The following is an 18,665-nucleotide window of genomic DNA, read 5'->3' as shown; positions in this document are numbered from 1 at the left end:
AGGAAACAGGAAGTTGACCTGCTGGCTGGACAAACATTCCTCCCCATGTGTAAACATGTTCCCTCTAGGAATGTTGTACTTGACTGTTCATGTGTTTCACATCCCACAAGCAGAACACTTCATGCCTGAAGAAAGCTATATACAGCTGTTAAGGAGCTAATATTTCCCTGCTGAATCAGGCCCCTGGCCCATCTGGTCCAGCACCCTGTTCTCACAACGACTGACCAGAGCAACTCTCCATTTAACTTTCCATTTGAAAATGCTGTTTGACAATATTAAAGGAAGAAAACAAAGCTAGCCTATTTTCTGGCTAAACACAGAGGTACCATACTTATTTGTGCCAACCCAGCATACATTTTCTGGCCGGCTAAAAGGATTTGCAGTTTTGCTAAAACCTGGAAACAAAATTATATACATAAGGGCTGTTGCCATCCAAAGACAGATGATGTCTTGGTCACAGTCCTCTGCTATTCTGACTGATCTTGGATGTCAATTTATATTTGCAGCACTGTTCCGGAATGTTGGCCGGTTGGGCATTCGGAAACCCTTAGAAATTTGTTGGTTTGTAGGTTTTTGACATAGGTCTTTAAATGCCTGAACTGGCTCTAGCTGTCTTTGACTAAAACCTTCACCACTCTGGTTACAGGGAGGTAGCCGGGTTGGTCTGCCGTAGTTGAAACAAAACAAAATAAAAATAAAATTTCCTTCCAGTAGCACCTTAGAGACCAACTCAGTTTGTTATTGGTATGAGCTTTCATGTGCATGCACACTTCTTCATGCACACGAAAACTCATAACAAAAACAAACTTAGTCGGTCTCTAAGGTGCTACTGGAATGAATTTATTTTATTTTATTTTATTATTTTGTTTCTTCACCAATCTGGTTTGTGTTGCAAACTACAACTCAGCCTCTGTTCCTTTGCTGGCAGGTAAACATGGAGACTGCCCGCTTCTTCAAGTCGGACTTTGAGGAGAACGGCTCCATGGAGAACGTCTGCCTCTTTCTGAACCTGGCCAATGACCCCACGTGAGTTTTTCGCAAACTGCTTTGGGGTTTTCTTACAATCAAGCCTTGTATAAACTTAATGAAATAAATACACGAATCAGAACAGCCTGGCAGCACCCCTGATCAAATCATGGTCCAGCCTGGGGGTTTCTGTGAGTTCAATGGAAGACGACCCGACCAGCAGCTTGTGGGAATGAAGGAGCCTCTTCCCAGAGCGCAGGTGTGCTTCTCCCACCTGCAAGCAGCACCTGTGCATCAGCTGATAACACTTCTCCGCCCATCCATGCAACAGCGCACAGGGGCCTCGTGGGCTTTTGCAACACGGGATATGTCAGGCAAGGAGTAATTTTTGCATGCAAAACCCCACACCTTATTGTAATGGTGTGTGCAGATAATGGCTACAGAGCCCTGCAATGAAGACCCTTCTAGTGTCCCTATTTTCCAGGAACAGTCAGATTTACAGAAGCTGTCCTGGTTTCTGATCTGATCCCAAAATGTCCCGCTTTCCCTTAGGGTGGCCCTATTTTCATTGGATAAATGTAGGAGGGCATGGAATAGAACATCCTTATTTTCATTGGAGAAATGTTGGAGGGTATGGAATAGAACATCCTTATTTTCAGTGGAGAAATGTTGGAGGGTATGGAATAGAACATCCTTATTTTCAGTGGAGAAATGTTGGAGGGTATGGAATAGAACATCCTTATTTTCATTGGAGAAATGTTGGAGGGTATGGAATAGAACATCTTTATTTTCATTGGAGAAAGGTAGGAGGGTATGGAATAGAACATCCTTATTTTCATTGGAGAAATGTTGGAGGGTATGGAATAGAACATCTTTATTTTCATTGGAGAAATGTTGGAGGGTATGGAATAGAACATCTTTATTTTCATTGGAGAAATGTTGGAGGGTATGGAATAGAACATCCTTATTTTCATTGGAGAAAGGTAGGAGGGTATGGAATAGAACATCTTTATTTTCATTGGAGAAATGTTGGAGGGTATGGAATAGAACATCCTTATTTTCATTGGAGAAATGTTGGAGGGTATGGAATAGAACATCTTTATTTTCATTGGAGAAATGTTGGAGGGTATGGAATAGAACATCCTTATTTTCATTGGATAAATGTTGGAGGGTATGGAATAGAACATCTTTATTTTAATTGGATAAATGTTGGGATAGCCATATTTTCTTTTTCTTTTATTCCCTTTTTTAAAAAAAAACTTTATTCCAAAACCAAAAAAGAATTACAAACATCAAATTCAAAATCCATGTTCATTTTGTAACATAAGCCTATTACATAGCTGACTAGATTAAAATATGCCTAATTGCTATAGGCTTCCCTTTGCTATATATAAATGCAATGCAATTAGAAATATTATATTAGAAATTTTTATAAATTCCCCTATACCCCCCACTCCCCTTCACCCATGTGTGACCTCAATATTATTTTCTTTTACTTCTTCCATCTTGTTGTGTTGCTGTAGTTTAATAATTATTCAGTTGGTCCTTTTATTATTTCCTTGCTTACCCCTGCACATTTTACACATTACAGTATCTATTAATATTCCAGTTCCGGAACCATATTTTTTCATGTATTCCTTCATCGGATAAATGTAGGAGGGTATGGAATAAAGGTAAAGGGACCCTTGACCATTAGGTCTAATCATGACTGACTCTGGGGTTGCAGCGCTCATCTCGCTTTACTGGCCGAGGGAGCCAGCATACAGCTTCCGGGTCATGCGGCCAGCATGACTAAGCCGCTTCTGGTGAACCAGAGGAGCGCACGGAAACGCCGTTTACCTTCCCGCCATCTATTTATCTACTTGCACTTTGACGTGCTTTCGAACTGCTAGGTGGGCAGGAGCAGGGACCAAGCAATGGGAGCTCACCCCATCGCGGGGATTCGAACCTCCGACCTTCTGATCAGCAAGTCTTTGGCTCTGTGGTTTAACCCACAGCGCCACCCGTGTCCCTTCAGGGTATGGAATAGGACACCCTTATTTTCATTGGAGAAATGTTGTGATGTCCTATTTTCATTAGAGAACTGTTGGGGGGTATGTAGTAAGGAGAAGACTTGGGCAAGACTGGATGCTCGGCTTGCAAGGCTCAGCACTCCAGACCCCCGTGCTGACACCTCCCTCCTTCCCACAGGATTGAGCGCATCATCACCCCACGCCTGGCCCTGACCACGGCCGAGTTCCTCGCCTACCAATGCGAGAAGCACGTCCTCGTGATCTTGACGGACATGAGCTCCTACGCTGAGGCGCTGCGCGAGGTCAGAGGGGCACCCCGCGGCTCAGAGAGGGTGTGGGCCGGGGCGACTAACATGGCAGGGAATGGACCCCCTCTCTGTGCCCCATAATTCACCCCTTTCCCCCCACCAGGTCTCGGCTGCCAGGGAGGAAGTCCCCGGGCGCAGAGGCTTCCCAGGATACATGTATACTGACCTGGCGACCATCTACGAGAGAGCCGGGCGCGTGGAGGGCAGGAACGGCTCCATCACTCAGATCCCCATCCTGACCATGCCCAACGATGGTGAGCGGGGAGGGGGCGCTGGGGAAAGGCTCAGGGAAAGCCTGGGCCGCTGACTTCTATGGGGAAAGTGGTTTGGGGAAAATGTCCGGCAGCAACAGCAGCTGGGAGTGAGGAGTGGCTGACCAGGGGGAAGGGAGGAAGGCAAATTTTACTGGGAGTCTATGCCCCCCCCCAAAAAAGCGCACACACACTGTGGGAATGTTCAAGGAGGTAGGAGAGGATATATTGCTTAATTATATCCTTCCCAACTTGTGTTAACAAGTTCTACAATTTAGCAGAGTAACATCCCCCTTTGTAAACTTGTACAGCGGATAACGTCTTTGCCAGGCTTGTGTAAGCCTCTAAAATAAGTTTCCATGGTAATTCCCCTTTATTCCCTCATAAAAAGATAGACACGACACAGTCTTGTATAAAAGTATATGAAATAGTTTACTCACATTCTGTTCACAAATGGATCCCAGAAGGCAGACTTAAGTTATAATATTAATAATAATAATTTATTATTTATTCCCCAGCCACCCTGGGCGGCCTCCAACAAAGTATTAAAATAAAGTGGTCTGTTAAACATTAAAAGCTTCCCTAAAGAGGGCTGCCTTCAGATGTCTTCTAAAAGTCTGGTAGTTGTTCTTCTCTTTGACATCTGGTGGGAGGGTGTTCCACAGGGCGGGTGCCACCACCGAGAAGGCCCTCTGCCTGGTTCCATGTAACTTGGCTTCTTGCAGCGAGGGAACAGCCAGAAGGCCCTCGGCACTGGACCTCAGTGTCCGGGCAGAACAATGGGGGTTACAAAATATATACACCTTGAATCTATCCCATAAGGAGATAGTCCCTTTGTCCTCTCTTGGCTGGAAGCCAAGAGAGCATCTCAGGCTAAGGAGATGTTGCTTCTTCAAGGAATGAAGTTAGAAAGAGATATGGCTGCCTCCACTGAGGTATTTTGTTACCTGCACAGGTAAGGTCATGCCCACCCCTGGTCACATGCAGAGGAAGTCTGTCCCAGCCCAGGAGGAAACAGGAAGTTCTGACTGGCTGGTCCAGACACCCCCTTTTTATGTCCATGCTAGGAATGTTGTATTTGACTGCTCTGTGTTTCACATCCCACATACACTCCAACTTGAGATCAGTTGATCTGCAAGATTGCCCAATCCCATATATGCCCGCTGGTCTGCTTCAATCTGCAGAACTGGAAATGTTACAGGTGCCACGTAACACCTGCTCTACGTTGGTAAGAAATCAACCTTTTAGTGTGGCAGCACCTGCACTTTGGAACTCCCTGCTGATTGACATCAGGCAGATGCCTTTGCTGTACTCGTTTTGGCACCCACTAAAAGCTTTTTTGATGCTTTTGAATTCTGCTGCTGGAGGAGACTCTTGAGAGTCCCATGGACTGCAAGAAGATCAAACCTCTCCATTCTGAAGGAAATCAGCCCTGAATGCTCACTGGAAGGACAGATCCTGAAGCTGAGGCTCCAAGACTTTGGCCACCTCATGAGAAGAGAAGACTCCCTGGAAAAGACCCTGATGCTGGGAAAGATGGAGGGCACAAGGAGAAGGGGACGACGGAGGATGAGATGGTGGGACAGTGTTCTCAAAGCTACCAGCATGAGTTTGACCAAACTGCAGGAGGCAGTGGAAGACAGGAGTGCCTGGTGTGCTCTGGTCCATGGAGTCACAGAGTCGGACACGACTAAACAACTAAACAACAAAAAGCTTTTGGAGGGGGTTTAGATGCTTAGAAAGCTGGTACAAGTTTAAATCTGTTTTTAGCCTATTGTTGTTTAAACTTTTAGAAAGTTTTCTGTGAGCTTCGCTCAGGAGGCGGCCCACGACATCTCCGCATCAAAAGTCGGCGCTGATTCTCAATGGCCTTCCACATTGCTTCCTGTATTCCTTGCATGGAACTTTATTGCATTGCAACCTGAAGTCTGTGGGATGCAAATTGCAGTGGGAGGAAATGTGATGTAAGGGACACAAGAAGCAGCAGACACAGGATTAAAACCGCGCAGCGCAGTTGATTACAGTTGCCACTGCAGGGTGAAAAATCATTTGGTGGTTTGCTGAGACCCTCAGCGTTTTTCAAGTGGTCCAGTGGGGTCGGTTGGATTGTGGAGCATTGCTTGAAAGCCTCCTGCAAACAGACTTCCCAGTTCAAGGCACTGCTGGCTGAGAAACCACAGCCTCGCCAAACACTGCGTCTCTCTCAGCCCATTCAAGTTTAGACCACCTTCCTGGCCACAGCTCAGCGGCTGCCTTAGCTTTTTAAAGGAAAAGGAACTGCTTCTGTTTGAGCAGGGATCAAGAGAAGCAAGTGATAAAAAGCAAATTCTAGTTCCTCATAGGGTCTTCCGCATGTTCTCTCGGTTCCTTTGGTGAAATCAGTCATCATCGGGGCTGAAACGTACCTTAGGATGAAATCTGTAGGTATTTATTTCTGCAGGGGAAGAGGCGAGACAGGGAGGGGCGTTTGAAATAATGGGGAAGATGTGGGAGGATAAGAAAGAGATGAGTGTTTCTAAAAGTCACACACACCCTTGTAAAATATAGCGGGGGGGGAGGTGTTTCTGAATGTTGGGGGTGATGTTAAGAGTCTTAAGATATGAGGTAAGTATTTGCAAACAGAGGTAAGTTAAGGCTCGGGTATCCTTGAGGAATACAGAGCTCTCCTTGGACTTGCCAGTTGTGAGGAAGTTTCCTAATTTAGGTGGATATGCAAGATGGGAATTTAATTTTGGGGCACTGGGAAGGGGGGAATGGCATAGAGACCCTCCAGGTATCTTTTTAATTGTGCATTCATGGTGGTTTCATAAATTCATAGAATTGGGAGGGGTTCCCCAGGGGTCATCTAGTCCAACCCCCTGCAATACAGGAATCCCATACCAAGATCTCATACCTTTTTCTACCACAAATACCACGTTTCTTTGTTCTGCTTTGGTTGTGCCAGAACCCACAAGTAAAACAGTCAGAGCTGTTTGAAACTGGAACAGACGCCCTCGTTGTGGGAATGTTCAGGGATGGAGGAGAGGATATATTGTTTGAGTATAGCCTTTCCAACTTGTGTTAACAAGTTCACAGTTTAGCAGAGTAACATTCCCCTTTTTAAACTTGCAGCGGATGCGTTTGCTCAGGCTCGCTAAAGCCTCCATAATAACTGTTCTGGTATTTCCCCCTTATTCCCTCATAAAAGGTAAGACACGACACAGTCTTCTATAAAAGTATAAAAAGAGTTTACTCACTCACATTCTGTTCACAATCAGATTCCAGAAGGCAGACTTAGACTTGGCTGGAGGCCAAGAGAGCATCTTCAGCTAAGCAGATGTTGCTTATTCAACTCATGTAGTCAAAAAGAGAGCGAGATGGCGGCCAGTCCTATGCTTTTGTTACCTGCACAGGTGAGGCCACGCCCACCTCTAGTCACATGCAGAGGAAGTCTGTCCCAGCCCAGAAGGAAAAAGGAAGTTGACCTGCTGGCTGGACAAACATTCCTCCCCATGTGTAAACATGTTCCCTCTAGGAATGTTGTCCTTGACTGTTCATGTGTTTCACATCCCACACTCATAAGGTCTCTCGTTCCTTGGTGGTTTCTAAGCAGAGGTTGGACGGCCATCTATCCTGTATGCTTTAGCTGAGATTCCTGCATAGCAGTGGGTTGGACTAGATGACCCTTGGGGTTCCCTTCCAACTCTGCAATTCTGTGATTCTCAGCGCCCCTCCAGATGGCAATCATGCAGCGATCCCTGGGGGAGCATTGCAGAACTGACAAAGCAGAAGGGTGTGTGGATGGTTCAATGCAAAACCCAGCACCTATGCGCTGCTGTTGCATCAGTTCCATGCTGCATGTTATATGTTGCATCAGTTACACTTGCAAAAAAAAGAAAAGTATCACACCTGCCTGGAAAGGCCCCTAGTGAAACCAGATTAGCCCAGGGAACGGAGAAGTCACTTGCAATGTTAGCAGGGCCAGCGGCTAATCTACCTGCTCCCCCCCCCCTTACAGATATCACTCACCCCATTCCTGACTTGACCGGATTCATCACCGAAGGGCAAATTTATGTGGACAGGCAGCTCCACAACAGACAGGTAGGTTTACCTGCGGCTTCTCTTTGCCCTTTGATCCTCACCTCTGCCCGTGGTTCCATCCTTGCAAAGGAAAAGGAAGTGGACATATTAGGGGTGCTTCCTCCACTGAGTAGGCTGCTGTAGAAAGGACACATCCTTGGAAAGAGGTTGACATTGTTGATGCTCATGCCATAGGGTGGTAACAAAAATTTGTGGTAGGGAAAGGCTTGTGGGAGATGGCTTGAACGTGCAGACCCAGAACATGCCCCTAATCCGTCTGAGTTATAGAGTCCATTCAAGTAAGGAGAAGGATGAGGTTCTCTGTGCTCTTGACTAGTCTAGGGGTGAGACTGTAACTGGGCTGCTGTGAGGGCTTGAGCTTTTCAAACTTTGGTCTGGACTACTTCTTGCTGACTCGGGTAGCGCTGTGGGTTAAACCACAGAGCCTAGGACTTGCCAATCAGAAGGTCGGTAGTTCGAATCCCCATGGGGTGAGCTCCTGTTGCTCGGTCCCTGCTCCTGCCAACCTAGCAGTTCAAAAGCACCTCAAAGTCCAAGTAGATAAATAGGTACCACTCTGGCGGGAAGGTAAATGGCGTTTCTGTGCACTGCTCTGGTTCGCCAGAAGCGGCTTAGTCATGCTGGCCACATGACCCAGAAGCTGTATGCCAGCTCCCTCGGCCAGTAAAGCAAGATGAGCGCCGCAACCCCAGAGTCGGCCACGACTGGACCTAATGGTCAGGGGTCCCTTTACCTTTACCTTTACTTCTTGCTGAGGGGCTCGGTGTGGTAGAAGACTGGATAGGTGAGTGGGCAATGTATCTTGGCCTCTCAGTCCTGTAAGCCTTCAGGCAATCTTTAAGGATGGGCGGTCGGATTGGGTAGACAATACGAGGACAGAAAGGCTTTTCAGGACTACAATTTTTTCTCAAGCCCTCCAAATCTTTTTCTTGAGAATGTGGATATATGTGGCTATAAAGTAAGTCCTTTCCTTTGAAGTGAACATATTGAACATGGGGCATTGCTTCCCCTGCTAAGGAGTTAATAATAATAATAATAATAATAATAATAATAATAATAATAATAATAATTTATTTATTTATTTATTTATTTATACCCCGCCCATCTGGCTGGGTTTCCCCAGCCACTCTAGGAAACTCCCTGCGAGTTTCTGGGAACTGCTCTGAGACCTCCAGGTATAGGGCGGTATAAATTTTCAGTTAATAATAATTATAATGTCTTCCTAAAGAACTTTTTCTCCTGCTGTTTCAGCTAAGCGCTCTTCCAAACCTCGGTTTAATGTGGATTTGGGACCCTTTGTGGATTTTGAACCCTCAGCCCATGTGTTGTTCACCTCCTGCTTTCCCACGCTGTCTCCTCCCTGAATCCAGAAAACCCCTGTCCTCTTAAATTCTGTTTCTTAAAAAAATATATTAAAAAATCATTTTTAGTTTTCCATTTTACAACAAATACATGGTTACTGAAATCATCTCACTATCCACCACTTCCCTTCCACACTTTCTGTGTTTTGTTAATATTTCCCCTGTTCAACTGCATATGCAAAATGCTCCTTTACAATTTTATTTTCACCTTGTTTCATTTTCTTAAACTTTCTCTGCTCTGGTTATTCTAGTCCTCCTAGCATTTTATGATGTTTACGGGAATTATTGATGTATTCCACTTCCCGTTCTTTCTTAAAAATCTCCTTCTCTTGGTCTTGAACTCTGCTTGTTACACAGCCAGTTCAACATATTCCCACAATTCCATCGGCCTTTCCTCTTTTATCGGAATTACTGCTTCCTTCCATAAATTCCGAACAAGAGAGTTACATTGATTGTCGGCAAGATTCCCTGCGAGCCAGTGGTGGTACAGTGAGGTTTTGCCCCCTCCCTTAACAACAACCTTAGCTAAGCCCATGGTGTCAGACTAGGATCTGGGTTCAAATCCACAGTCAGCCAGGAAAGGTCACCGGGTGTGACTTTGGGCTGGTTGCTGCCCCTCAGCCTAACCTACCTCACAGGAACAAAATAAAAAGCACCTTAGAGACCAACTAAGTTTGTTCTTGGTATGAGCTTTCATGTGCATGCACACTTCTTCAGATACACTGAAACAGAAGTCACCAGACCCTTATATATAGTGAGAGGGTGGGGAGGGGTATTACTCAGAAGGGTGGTGGGAATGGGTGGTTGGCTGATATGTGTGGTAAACCTGTTGACGACTGTTAACGACTGCAATTGGTCTTACAGGAAAAAGCAAGGGGTGAGTTGGCTAAAAATAGCTTTATCATGTATAATGAGATAAGAATCCATTATCTCTATTCAGACCAGGTCTCTCCATGGTTTTAAGTTTGGTAATAAGTTGCAATTCAGCAACTTCTCTTTCCAGTCTATTTCTGAAATTCTTTTGTAATAAGACAGCTGCTTTGAGATCTTGTATTGAATGTCCTGGGAAATTGAAGTGTTCTCCTACTGGTTTCTCTGTCTTGTGATTCCTGATGTGAGATTTATGTCCATTTATCCTTTGCCGTGGGACACAGGTGGCGCTGTGGGTTAAACCACAGAGCCTAGGACTTGCCGATCAGAAGGTCGGCGGTTCGAATCCCCGCGACGGGGTGAGCTCCCGTTGCTTGGTCCCTGCTCCTGCCCACCTAGCAGTTCGAAAGCACGTCAAAGTGCAAGTAGATAAATAGGTACCACTCTGTCGGGATGGTAAACGGTGTTTCCATGTGCTGCTCTGGTTCTCCAGAAGCGGCTTAGTCCTGCTGGCTACACAACCCGGAAGTTGTACGCTGGCTCCCTCGGCCAGTAAAGCGAGATGAGCGCTGCAATCCCAGAGTCGGCCATGACTGGACCTAATTGTCAGGGGTCCCTTTACCTTCACCTATCCTTTGGCATAGGGTTTGGCCAGTTTGTCCAATATAGAGAGCTGAAGGGCACTGTTGGCATTTGATGTTGTTGGGGCCAGTAATGGTGTTGTCCAGGTGTATGTGGCCGCAAGGTTGACCTACCTCATAGGGTTGTGATGGAGATCAGGGCTGTCTTAAGCATATGCGGCACCGGGGCGCAAAGATCTAGGCGTGCAGGAGGGCGGAGCTGGCTGGCCACCTCAGCATCTTGCTGGCTCAGTCTCCCCCAAACTTGCAGCACAGAGCCACCCGCAGCAGAAGAGCAAACTGCGGCGCTTGGACCCACAGGCGGGCTCTTCCTCGGACTCAACTCTCGGGCCCCAGACTCTCGACCTGGTGTCCCTGAGAGCCTGGCGCCTGGGTGCCCTGCACCCCTCACACCTATGGGTGAGATGGCCCTGGTGGGGATTAATCAGGAGGAGGACCACATACACCAATTTGAACCCCTGGCAGCAAAGGTAGGGCATAAATGCAAATAGAGAATTTCCAGATTTAAGGAGAAGAATGTGTGGGGCAGCAGTGCTGGAGAAGCACGCTGCACAGGAAAGGAGGAATTCAAGGAGGCACAGGGTATCCTGGGATCTACCTTAATCCGAGACACAGATGGGCCCTTAGGCTAAACACACACAGACAGAGTACATTTCCAAAAACCAGAGATGCCCATCTGCTTTCTCTTGCCACAGATCTACCCTCCCATCAATGTCCTCCCCTCCCTCTCCCGTCTGATGAAGTCGGCCATCGGGGAAGGCATGACCAGGAAGGACCACGGAGACGTCTCCAATCAGCTGGTGAGTGTTTGAGCCTCTGTGGAAAAGGGTCTTCCATTTCGGGAGTCTTTTGGACCCCTGCACTGCCAGGGTTTTGGGGTGGGTGACCCGTGGGATCCCAGCTCTACACTTCTATGATTCTATGCCTGCTAGAAAGCTACAAGCAAGATTCGAACACAAGACCACCTCTCCCCTCCTGTGGTTTCCAGCAACTGGGATTCAGAAGCACCCCTGCCTCAAACGGCGGGGTGTGGGGAGCACATAGCCATCGAGAGAACGGAGCGACAAATATTGTTGCACGCCAACCGGAGGTTCCAGGCGCTTACCTGGAGTCTGTGTTTTCTTTTGGAAATGAGGCTGTTGTAGACAAAAATCTGCCCTTTTCCCCTTATGGGGTACTCAAGAGCCCATATAGAGTCCTTACGTAGGTTCCCTATTGGTAGGAGAAAATAACAGAGGCCAACCAGAGAATATTGAGAAGCAAAGCAGCTAGTAAGCCTGATCTTTATTCATCTGTTGCAACAGGGTGCTCCCCTCACACGCAGGAAAGGAGGAGGACTCAGAACCCAGGTGTGCCCGCCCTTATATAGACATTTTAAATTGCCCACCCAGGAGTCCAAGACTACCCCCAAAAACAGCATACATACATCACAGAAGGGGTGTAGCTCAAGACCACCCCCAGACACATCATACCTACATCACAGAAAGGGGTGGTCTACAACAGAAATCTGAGTGCGTTGTTTACCTCCTGTCTGGCAGGTCACCTGTTAATGCTTACTCGATTGGATACCCTGGGGAGCCCGGCCAGTCTTTTGTAATGATAAATACTTAGTTCCTGAGCCAGGTCACAGGCTCACCCTATTCATACACAGACATACCCTTAAGACAGGATTTGTGAAGGAGGAGACAATGGGGAGGCTTTTCCATTTTCCTTTGACTTTGCAGAGATGGTCAGTTTGGGAGCCAAAATGGCTTCATGGCTGTTCTCCTATGCTGCTTCAGACATGTGGGTTATATATTTATGTACGTGTTTGCTTAGTACATTTATGAACATTTATTATATATTTAAGACCTTAAAAGTCTTATCACAAGGCACAGCAGAGACTGTGGAGTCTTTATGATATACATATATCCATATCCATAGTTATGTATATATACAACCTGATGGAGGGGCTCACATCATTGACACCCCCAAATAGTCTTGCTTTTCCCATCGCCGCAGCCCAGGATTCAAAACAGGCTCCAAAACCTCTGAGCTTTTCTCCAACTTGCTGACTTTTACAGACGGGAACCTTTCTGCAGAAACCCAGTCCTAAACTATCTCTGAAACTCTGAAACCTAATCTAGCTCTGAAGGAAAGGTCCGTCTCCCTGGTGAGATTCCTAATGGCTGGTCGTTCTCCTTAACAGTCCACCCCAGGTGATCTCCTGAACACAGAAATCCAGACTTGCTTGATTTTAACGTGCTAAATCCAGTGTCTGGCACCCAGGCATTAAACAGGGCAGTCCAGGCACCCCACAAACTTGTAGCAAACCCCACAAATAAGAACGCTGTGGCTAAATGCACAAGATGTCTAGATGCAGAGGGTAGATTTCGTGCATCTACGATGCCCATGTTTTTTTAAAAAAACCAGACACCTTTATAGCTAAGACTTCAGAGCTTCTTTTTGAGGGTGGTTCTGGGGTTTTCCTGGCTGCCTCGGGGTCAGGGCGCTTGTCTCAGGCAGGACCCTGACTCATGCCTTCCCTGTGGTTTCCCGCTCAGTACGCCTGCTACGCCATCGGCAAGGACGTGCAAGCCATGAAGGCCGTGGTCGGGGAGGAAGCCCTGTCAGCTGATGACCTCCTCTTCTTGGAGTTTCTGCAGAAGTTTGAGAAGCAGTTCATTGCACAAGGTAGGCGGGGGACGGAGGCGGCTGGGAAACGCTGACCTGGGAGGGACCTTTGCCCTCCTCGCTTGGCACAGAGGCGGGAAGGAGCACTGTGGCCTTAGAGCAGGGCGAGGGGAACTCAGGACAAATGCGGCCCTCCAGCATCTCCAGCCGGCCCCAGGCCACACCCCTTCCCCCAGGATGAAGCCCCTGCTTTGCATCTTCCTTAAGCATTTCTGCAGGGCTGGAATGTGCCTCTGGACTTGGTTATTGCCTCTTGCTTGTCTGGGTGGAGAAAGAAGGTCTCTCTCTCTCTCTCTCTCTCTCATGTGTGTGTGTAGACATATATAAAAAACATGGTGAAAATGCTTTTCTTAAAAAGCGTTTTAAAAAATATATTGAATTTGCCATAAGCTCACCATCGCCATCTAGTGTCACATTTGTAAAGGGAAACGTACCCCTGGCCATTAGGTCTAGTCGCGAACGACTCTGGAGTTGCACACTCATCTTACTCTATAGGCCAAGGGAGACGGCGTTTGTCCGCAGACAGTTTTTTCCGGGTCATGTGGCCAGCATGACTAAGCTGCTTCTGGCGAACCAGAGCAGCGCATGGAAACGCCGTTTACCTTCCCACCGGAGCGGTACCCATTTATCTACTTGCACTTTGATGTGCTTTCAAACTGCTAGGTGGGCAGGAGCAGGGACCGAGCAACGGGAGCTCACCCCGTCGCGGGGATTCGAACCGCCGACCTTCTGATCGGCAAGTCCTAGGCTCTGTGGTTTAACCCACAGCGCCACCCGCGTCCCTGTCACATTTGTATAACACACTTAAAACACACTTAAAATGTTATATTTGCAGGTGTATAGCTGAGTCCCAGGTGTTTAAACTACCTTACGTTGCAAAAAGTAGCATGATTGATTGATTGATTGATTGATTGATTGATTGATTCCCCAGCCACTCTGGGCGGCTTTGAACAGAACATTAAAAACAGAATAGAACTTAAACATTAAAATCTTCCCTAAACATCTGTTGCTCCTCCCACTTTTTCCTCTGGTCCCGACCACCACTGCCATGCGGCCCCTGGGAGGCTACCCAGAAGGAAATGTGGCTTATCTGGATCTTATGGGATGATCAAGAGGACAGGTCATAACCAGGCCACGTACATCCTGTACAGTAAATGCACCTGGAGCCCTTCTCTGCCTCACTCGGAGACAACGGCAAGGTCTTAAATGTGTAGTGTTGCCTCTAAACCATCACCTTTTTCTCTTCCTTGTTTTAAATGTGCAATATTAACTGTCTTGGACTGGCTGGATGCAGAGGAACAGTAGGAGGCCCCAGCTCGGGAACCCCGGATGAAGCCCCCCGAGGCATCCCATTGAGGCTCCCATCCTTTGTGTGTGGATGCAAATGCACATGGGTTTGCGTGCTACACTGGGTCTTTGACCCAGGTGAAATAAAGCCTAGTTTCGCCCCTGCCTAAGGGAGGAAGCCTAGTTTCGCCCCTGCCCAAGGGAAGAAGGCTCAGAGTCCGGGGATTGGTGGTGGGACGATGATGAGTGGTCAGAGGGAGAAGATTGGGAAGAGGAGGTGTCAAAAGCTGGAGAGGTAACAGGGCTCTGTGAGCGGGGAGAGTCGGTGGCAGAGAGCAGTCCAGATTCAGAGGCAGAAGCTGAAGCAGGAGAGGAGGGAGACCAAGAGGCAGAGAGGAGTCTGGCTGAGGAAGAATCACAGGTGTCTCCCCCTCCTGCTGAGACCAGCACCCATCCCTGCTGGTCTCCCAGGACCAGAAGAGGCATGAAAAGGGCGGAGGAGAGGTTTAGCTGCAGATAGGCATAGTCTCTGATTGCGTGGGGAAAACCCTGGAGAGGAGGGGACTTAGATGACTGTGGAGAGTCAGGGACCTTTAGTCTCATGGGGGCAAGACCTGCCGGAGATGAGGTGCTGTGCTCATTAGGCCTGACTCTCCTGTGCTTTTACTAATCGAGAGTTAATTCCAGCTTTCTTGCTGGCGATTTACTGCTGGCTGGCTCCTGTCCTTAACCCACCGGCGATGTTGCTTTTCTCCCAGGCGCCTACGAAAACAGGACCGTATTTGAGTCGCTCGACATCGGCTGGCAGCTGCTGCGGATCTTCCCCAAAGAGCTGCTGAAACGGATCCCAGAGAATATCTTGGCAGAGTACTACCCCCGGGAGGCCAGAGGGGCCGAGGGCTCCTCCAACACGGCCCTCTGAGCCTCAGGGCTTGTCCACGCTGGGACGCAACCCACTTAACTGACTTGGCGGCGGGTGGGGTGGCTGGTCCAAGGCTTTGGGGACATTCACACATCACCGCCAGAAAGGGAAATATGAGCATACCCTTTTATCGCAGTGAAATAATCAGTTGTCTGTGCTGTCCTGGTTCAAAATAAAAGTGTCTACTCAAATTGTGAAATGTTTTATTTTTAGAAGCCTTTCTCAGGATGCTTCCTCTCTGCCTCCCCCATTTCCCTACAAGGTGCCACTAAAATCAAAACTGCAGTGCGGTGTAGTGGTTAGAGCGTCAGACTAGGACCTGGGAGAGACGAGGGTTCGAATCTGCACTCAGCCAAGAGCCCCTCTGGGAGTGACCTGGGGCCGGCCACTCCCTCTCAGCCCAACCTACCTCACAGGGTTGTTGTGAGGACAGGACAGGAGAGAACTGCATTTCCACCTTCAGCTTCTTGGGAGAATGGTGGGCAATAAATGTAATAAAATGAGAGAGAGGGAGAGGCAGCTAAATCTCAGAAATCCTTAAGGCTGACCTCTTAGGGGAAGTCTAAAGAGGAAATGGTGTCTCCTTGGAGGAAATGAGACTTTGCAGGGAGATAACGGGGAGGCGTTGGGGGGGGGGGGGCGGGTGTGCCCATGACAGAAGTCATAAAGAAAGGCACCCAGTTCCTGGTTTTCCTGAAACACCCAAGTTGCAACTCTGAGGCAGAAGCCATTGGCAAACGCTGCTGGATAGCAGGGCCAGACTCTTAATATTAGGGACTCCTAATATCCACAATATCCTCCTAATATTCGTGACCCCCTGGACCAGAGCATGCCAGGCCCTCCTGTTTTCCACTGCCTCCCACAGTTTGGTCAAACTCATGCTGGTAGCTTCAAGAACACTGTCCAACCATCTCATCCTCCGTCGTCCCCTTCTCCTTGTGCCCTCCAACTTTCCCAATATCAGGGTCTTTTCCAGGGAGTCTTCTCATGAGGTGGCCAAAGTATTGGCTTCAGGATCTGTCCTTCCAGTGAGCACTCAGGGCTGATTTCCTGAAGAATGGATAGGTTTGATAGGTTTGATCTTCTTGCAGTCCATGGGACTCTCAAGAGTCTCCTCCAGCACCAGAATTCAAAAGCATCAATTCTTTGGCGATCAGCCTTCTTTATGGTCCAGCTCTCACTTCAATACATCACTACTGGGAAAACCATAGCTTTAACTATACGGACCTTGGTCGGCAAGGTGATGTCTCTGCTTTTTAAGATGCTGTCTAGGTTTGTCATTGCTTTTCTCCCAAGAAGCAGGCGTCTTTTAATTTGATTGCATATGAGGCGGTAAATCGTATATCTTCTCGCCAGAGTTTCGATGAGCTCTGAAATCTGTTGGCCTCTTGCTAGCTTCTGCAAAAGAGAGCTCCTGGCTGCTGTTGCAAATGCAATTACCAGGTCAGTAAAAAGAAAAACCTAGCAGATTTTTATTTTATTTTTTAAAAGCCCTGTGGCTTCTTGTGACTCCTCTCATGCTGGAGGAGGAGGAGGAGGAGAGGTTTCACTTCCCAGTTCTCTGGGGAACCCTCATCCCTTTCGTGCAACTGTGGAGAGAAGGGGCAGAGCAGGCTGGGCAGATCTTGGCTGAGCACAGACAGTCCGGGCCTGAATGGAGCCTCTGGTGGAGGATCTCAGCCAGCTGGCAGGTAAGGATGGGAAATCTGCCTGCCCCAAAAGCAGGTTGAGAGGGGAAGCATGGTAAACACTGTGGCATAGTGGTTAGAGCAGGGGCAGGCAACCTAAGGCCCATGGGCCGGATGCGGCCCAATCGACTTCTCAATCCAGACCGCAGACAGTCCAGGAATCAGCGTGTTTTTACATGAGTAGAACGTGTGCTTTTATTTAAAATGCATCTCTGGGTTATTTGTGGGGCATAGGAATTCGTTCATTATTATTTTTCAAAATATAGTCCGGCCCCCCACAAGGTCTGAGGGACGGGGGACCAGCCAATGGCTGGAAAAGGTTGCTGACCCCTGGGTTAGAGTGTCAGGCTGGGTCCTGGCAGACACGGATTCAAATCCTCCCGTGGCCCCAAAGTTCTTAGGGTTGCCATATTTCAAGTGAAAATCCAGAAACATAAAATAAAATCATCATCATCATCATCATAATAGTTGTTGTTGTTGTTATACCCCACCCATCTGACTGGGTTTCCCCAGCCACTCTGAGCGGCTTCCAGCATATTAAAAAACATAGTAAAACATTAAACCTTAAAAGCTTCCCTAAACAGGGCTGCCTTCAGATGTCTTCTAGTCAGACAGTTGTCTATTTCCTTGACATGGGAAGGGCGTTCCTTGATGGGAGGGCGTTCCACAGGGCGGGTGCCACCACTGAGAAGGCCCTCTGCCTGGTTGCCTGTAACCTCACTTCTCGCATTGAGGGAACCGCCAGAAGGCCCTTGGAGCTGGACATCAGTGTCCGGGCAGAACGATGGGCGTGGAGATGCTCCTTCAGGTCTACTGGGCAAAGGCCGTTGGCAGAGTTGTTGAGCTTATTCTGCAAAATCTCAAAAAAGAAGTTGTTTTGAGCTATTTTCCTGGACGTTCAAGCTATTTCCGCCTGGGCAATGTTTACGAGAGTTGAATCCCGTCTATGTCCTGGAAATTTTGGACGTATGGCAGCCCTAAGCTGCAGTGGGCAAGTTATGCTATGTGCCTTGATGGATAACCTAAGATGCTAAGGCAGTGAAGGAAAGAATGAAAAGAATGTTGCCGAAAGGAGGTTGTAAAGGTATAAAGTCGAGATGGCCATGAAGATGTGTGAAGGAATTTGCAGACACCAATAAATGAACCCGTGGCCTTGCTCTCCCTCACTCCCTGTCTGGGAAGTTGCCTTTTGCTTTGTGCAATAAGGCCTGGTTGCAATTCTGCTTGTTGCAAGACTAAATTTCCACACGTGTGCAAAGCTAAGGTGGGGGAATTCCTCTGTAGGAGCCCATGCAATGTATTGACCTGCGGACTCCACTTTGGAGGGTCCCCGCTTCGGATGCCACTTGGCCCCAAGTGTTTATGTGGTCTTAACATCGCAACTGGGGACGTGGGTGGCGCTGTGGGTAAAACCTCAGTGCCTAAGACTTGCCGATCGAAAGGTCGGCGGTTCGAATCCCCGCGGCGGGGTGCGCTCCCGTTGCTCGGTCCCAGCGCCTGCCAACCTAGCAGTTCAAAATCACCTCCGGGTGCAAGTAGATAAATAGGGACCGCTTACTAGCGGGAAGGTAAACGGCGTTTCTGTGTGCGGCTCTGGCTCGCCAGA

General features: G+C 48.0%; 1 protein-coding gene across 1 annotated transcript in view; it reads left to right on the top strand.

Annotated features, from left to right (window-relative positions):
* ATP6V1B1 (ATPase H+ transporting V1 subunit B1) overlaps window positions 1-15,562 on the top strand; it is a 69,826-nt gene extending 54,264 nt beyond the window's left edge. Inside the window, exons 8-14 of the mRNA XM_028744472.2 lie at window positions 929-1,026; window positions 3,157-3,280; window positions 3,390-3,540; window positions 7,535-7,617; window positions 11,185-11,289; window positions 13,033-13,162; window positions 15,208-15,562. Coding sequence (XP_028600305.1) covers window positions 929-1,026; window positions 3,157-3,280; window positions 3,390-3,540; window positions 7,535-7,617; window positions 11,185-11,289; window positions 13,033-13,162; window positions 15,208-15,371 — 855 coding nt within the window. The 3' untranslated portion in view covers window positions 15,372-15,562. The remainder of the gene's footprint in view (window positions 1-928; window positions 1,027-3,156; window positions 3,281-3,389; window positions 3,541-7,534; window positions 7,618-11,184; window positions 11,290-13,032; window positions 13,163-15,207) is intronic.
* Window positions 15,563-18,665: the final 3,103 nt, after the last annotated feature.

The sequence above is a fragment of the Podarcis muralis genome, chromosome 9, assembly GCF_964188315.1.
Source record: "Podarcis muralis chromosome 9, rPodMur119.hap1.1, whole genome shotgun sequence".
Lineage (NCBI taxonomy): Eukaryota > Metazoa > Chordata > Lepidosauria > Squamata > Lacertidae > Podarcis > Podarcis muralis.
The sequence above is the reverse complement of the archived record's forward strand: the minus strand, read 5'-3'. Positions and strand labels throughout refer to the sequence as shown.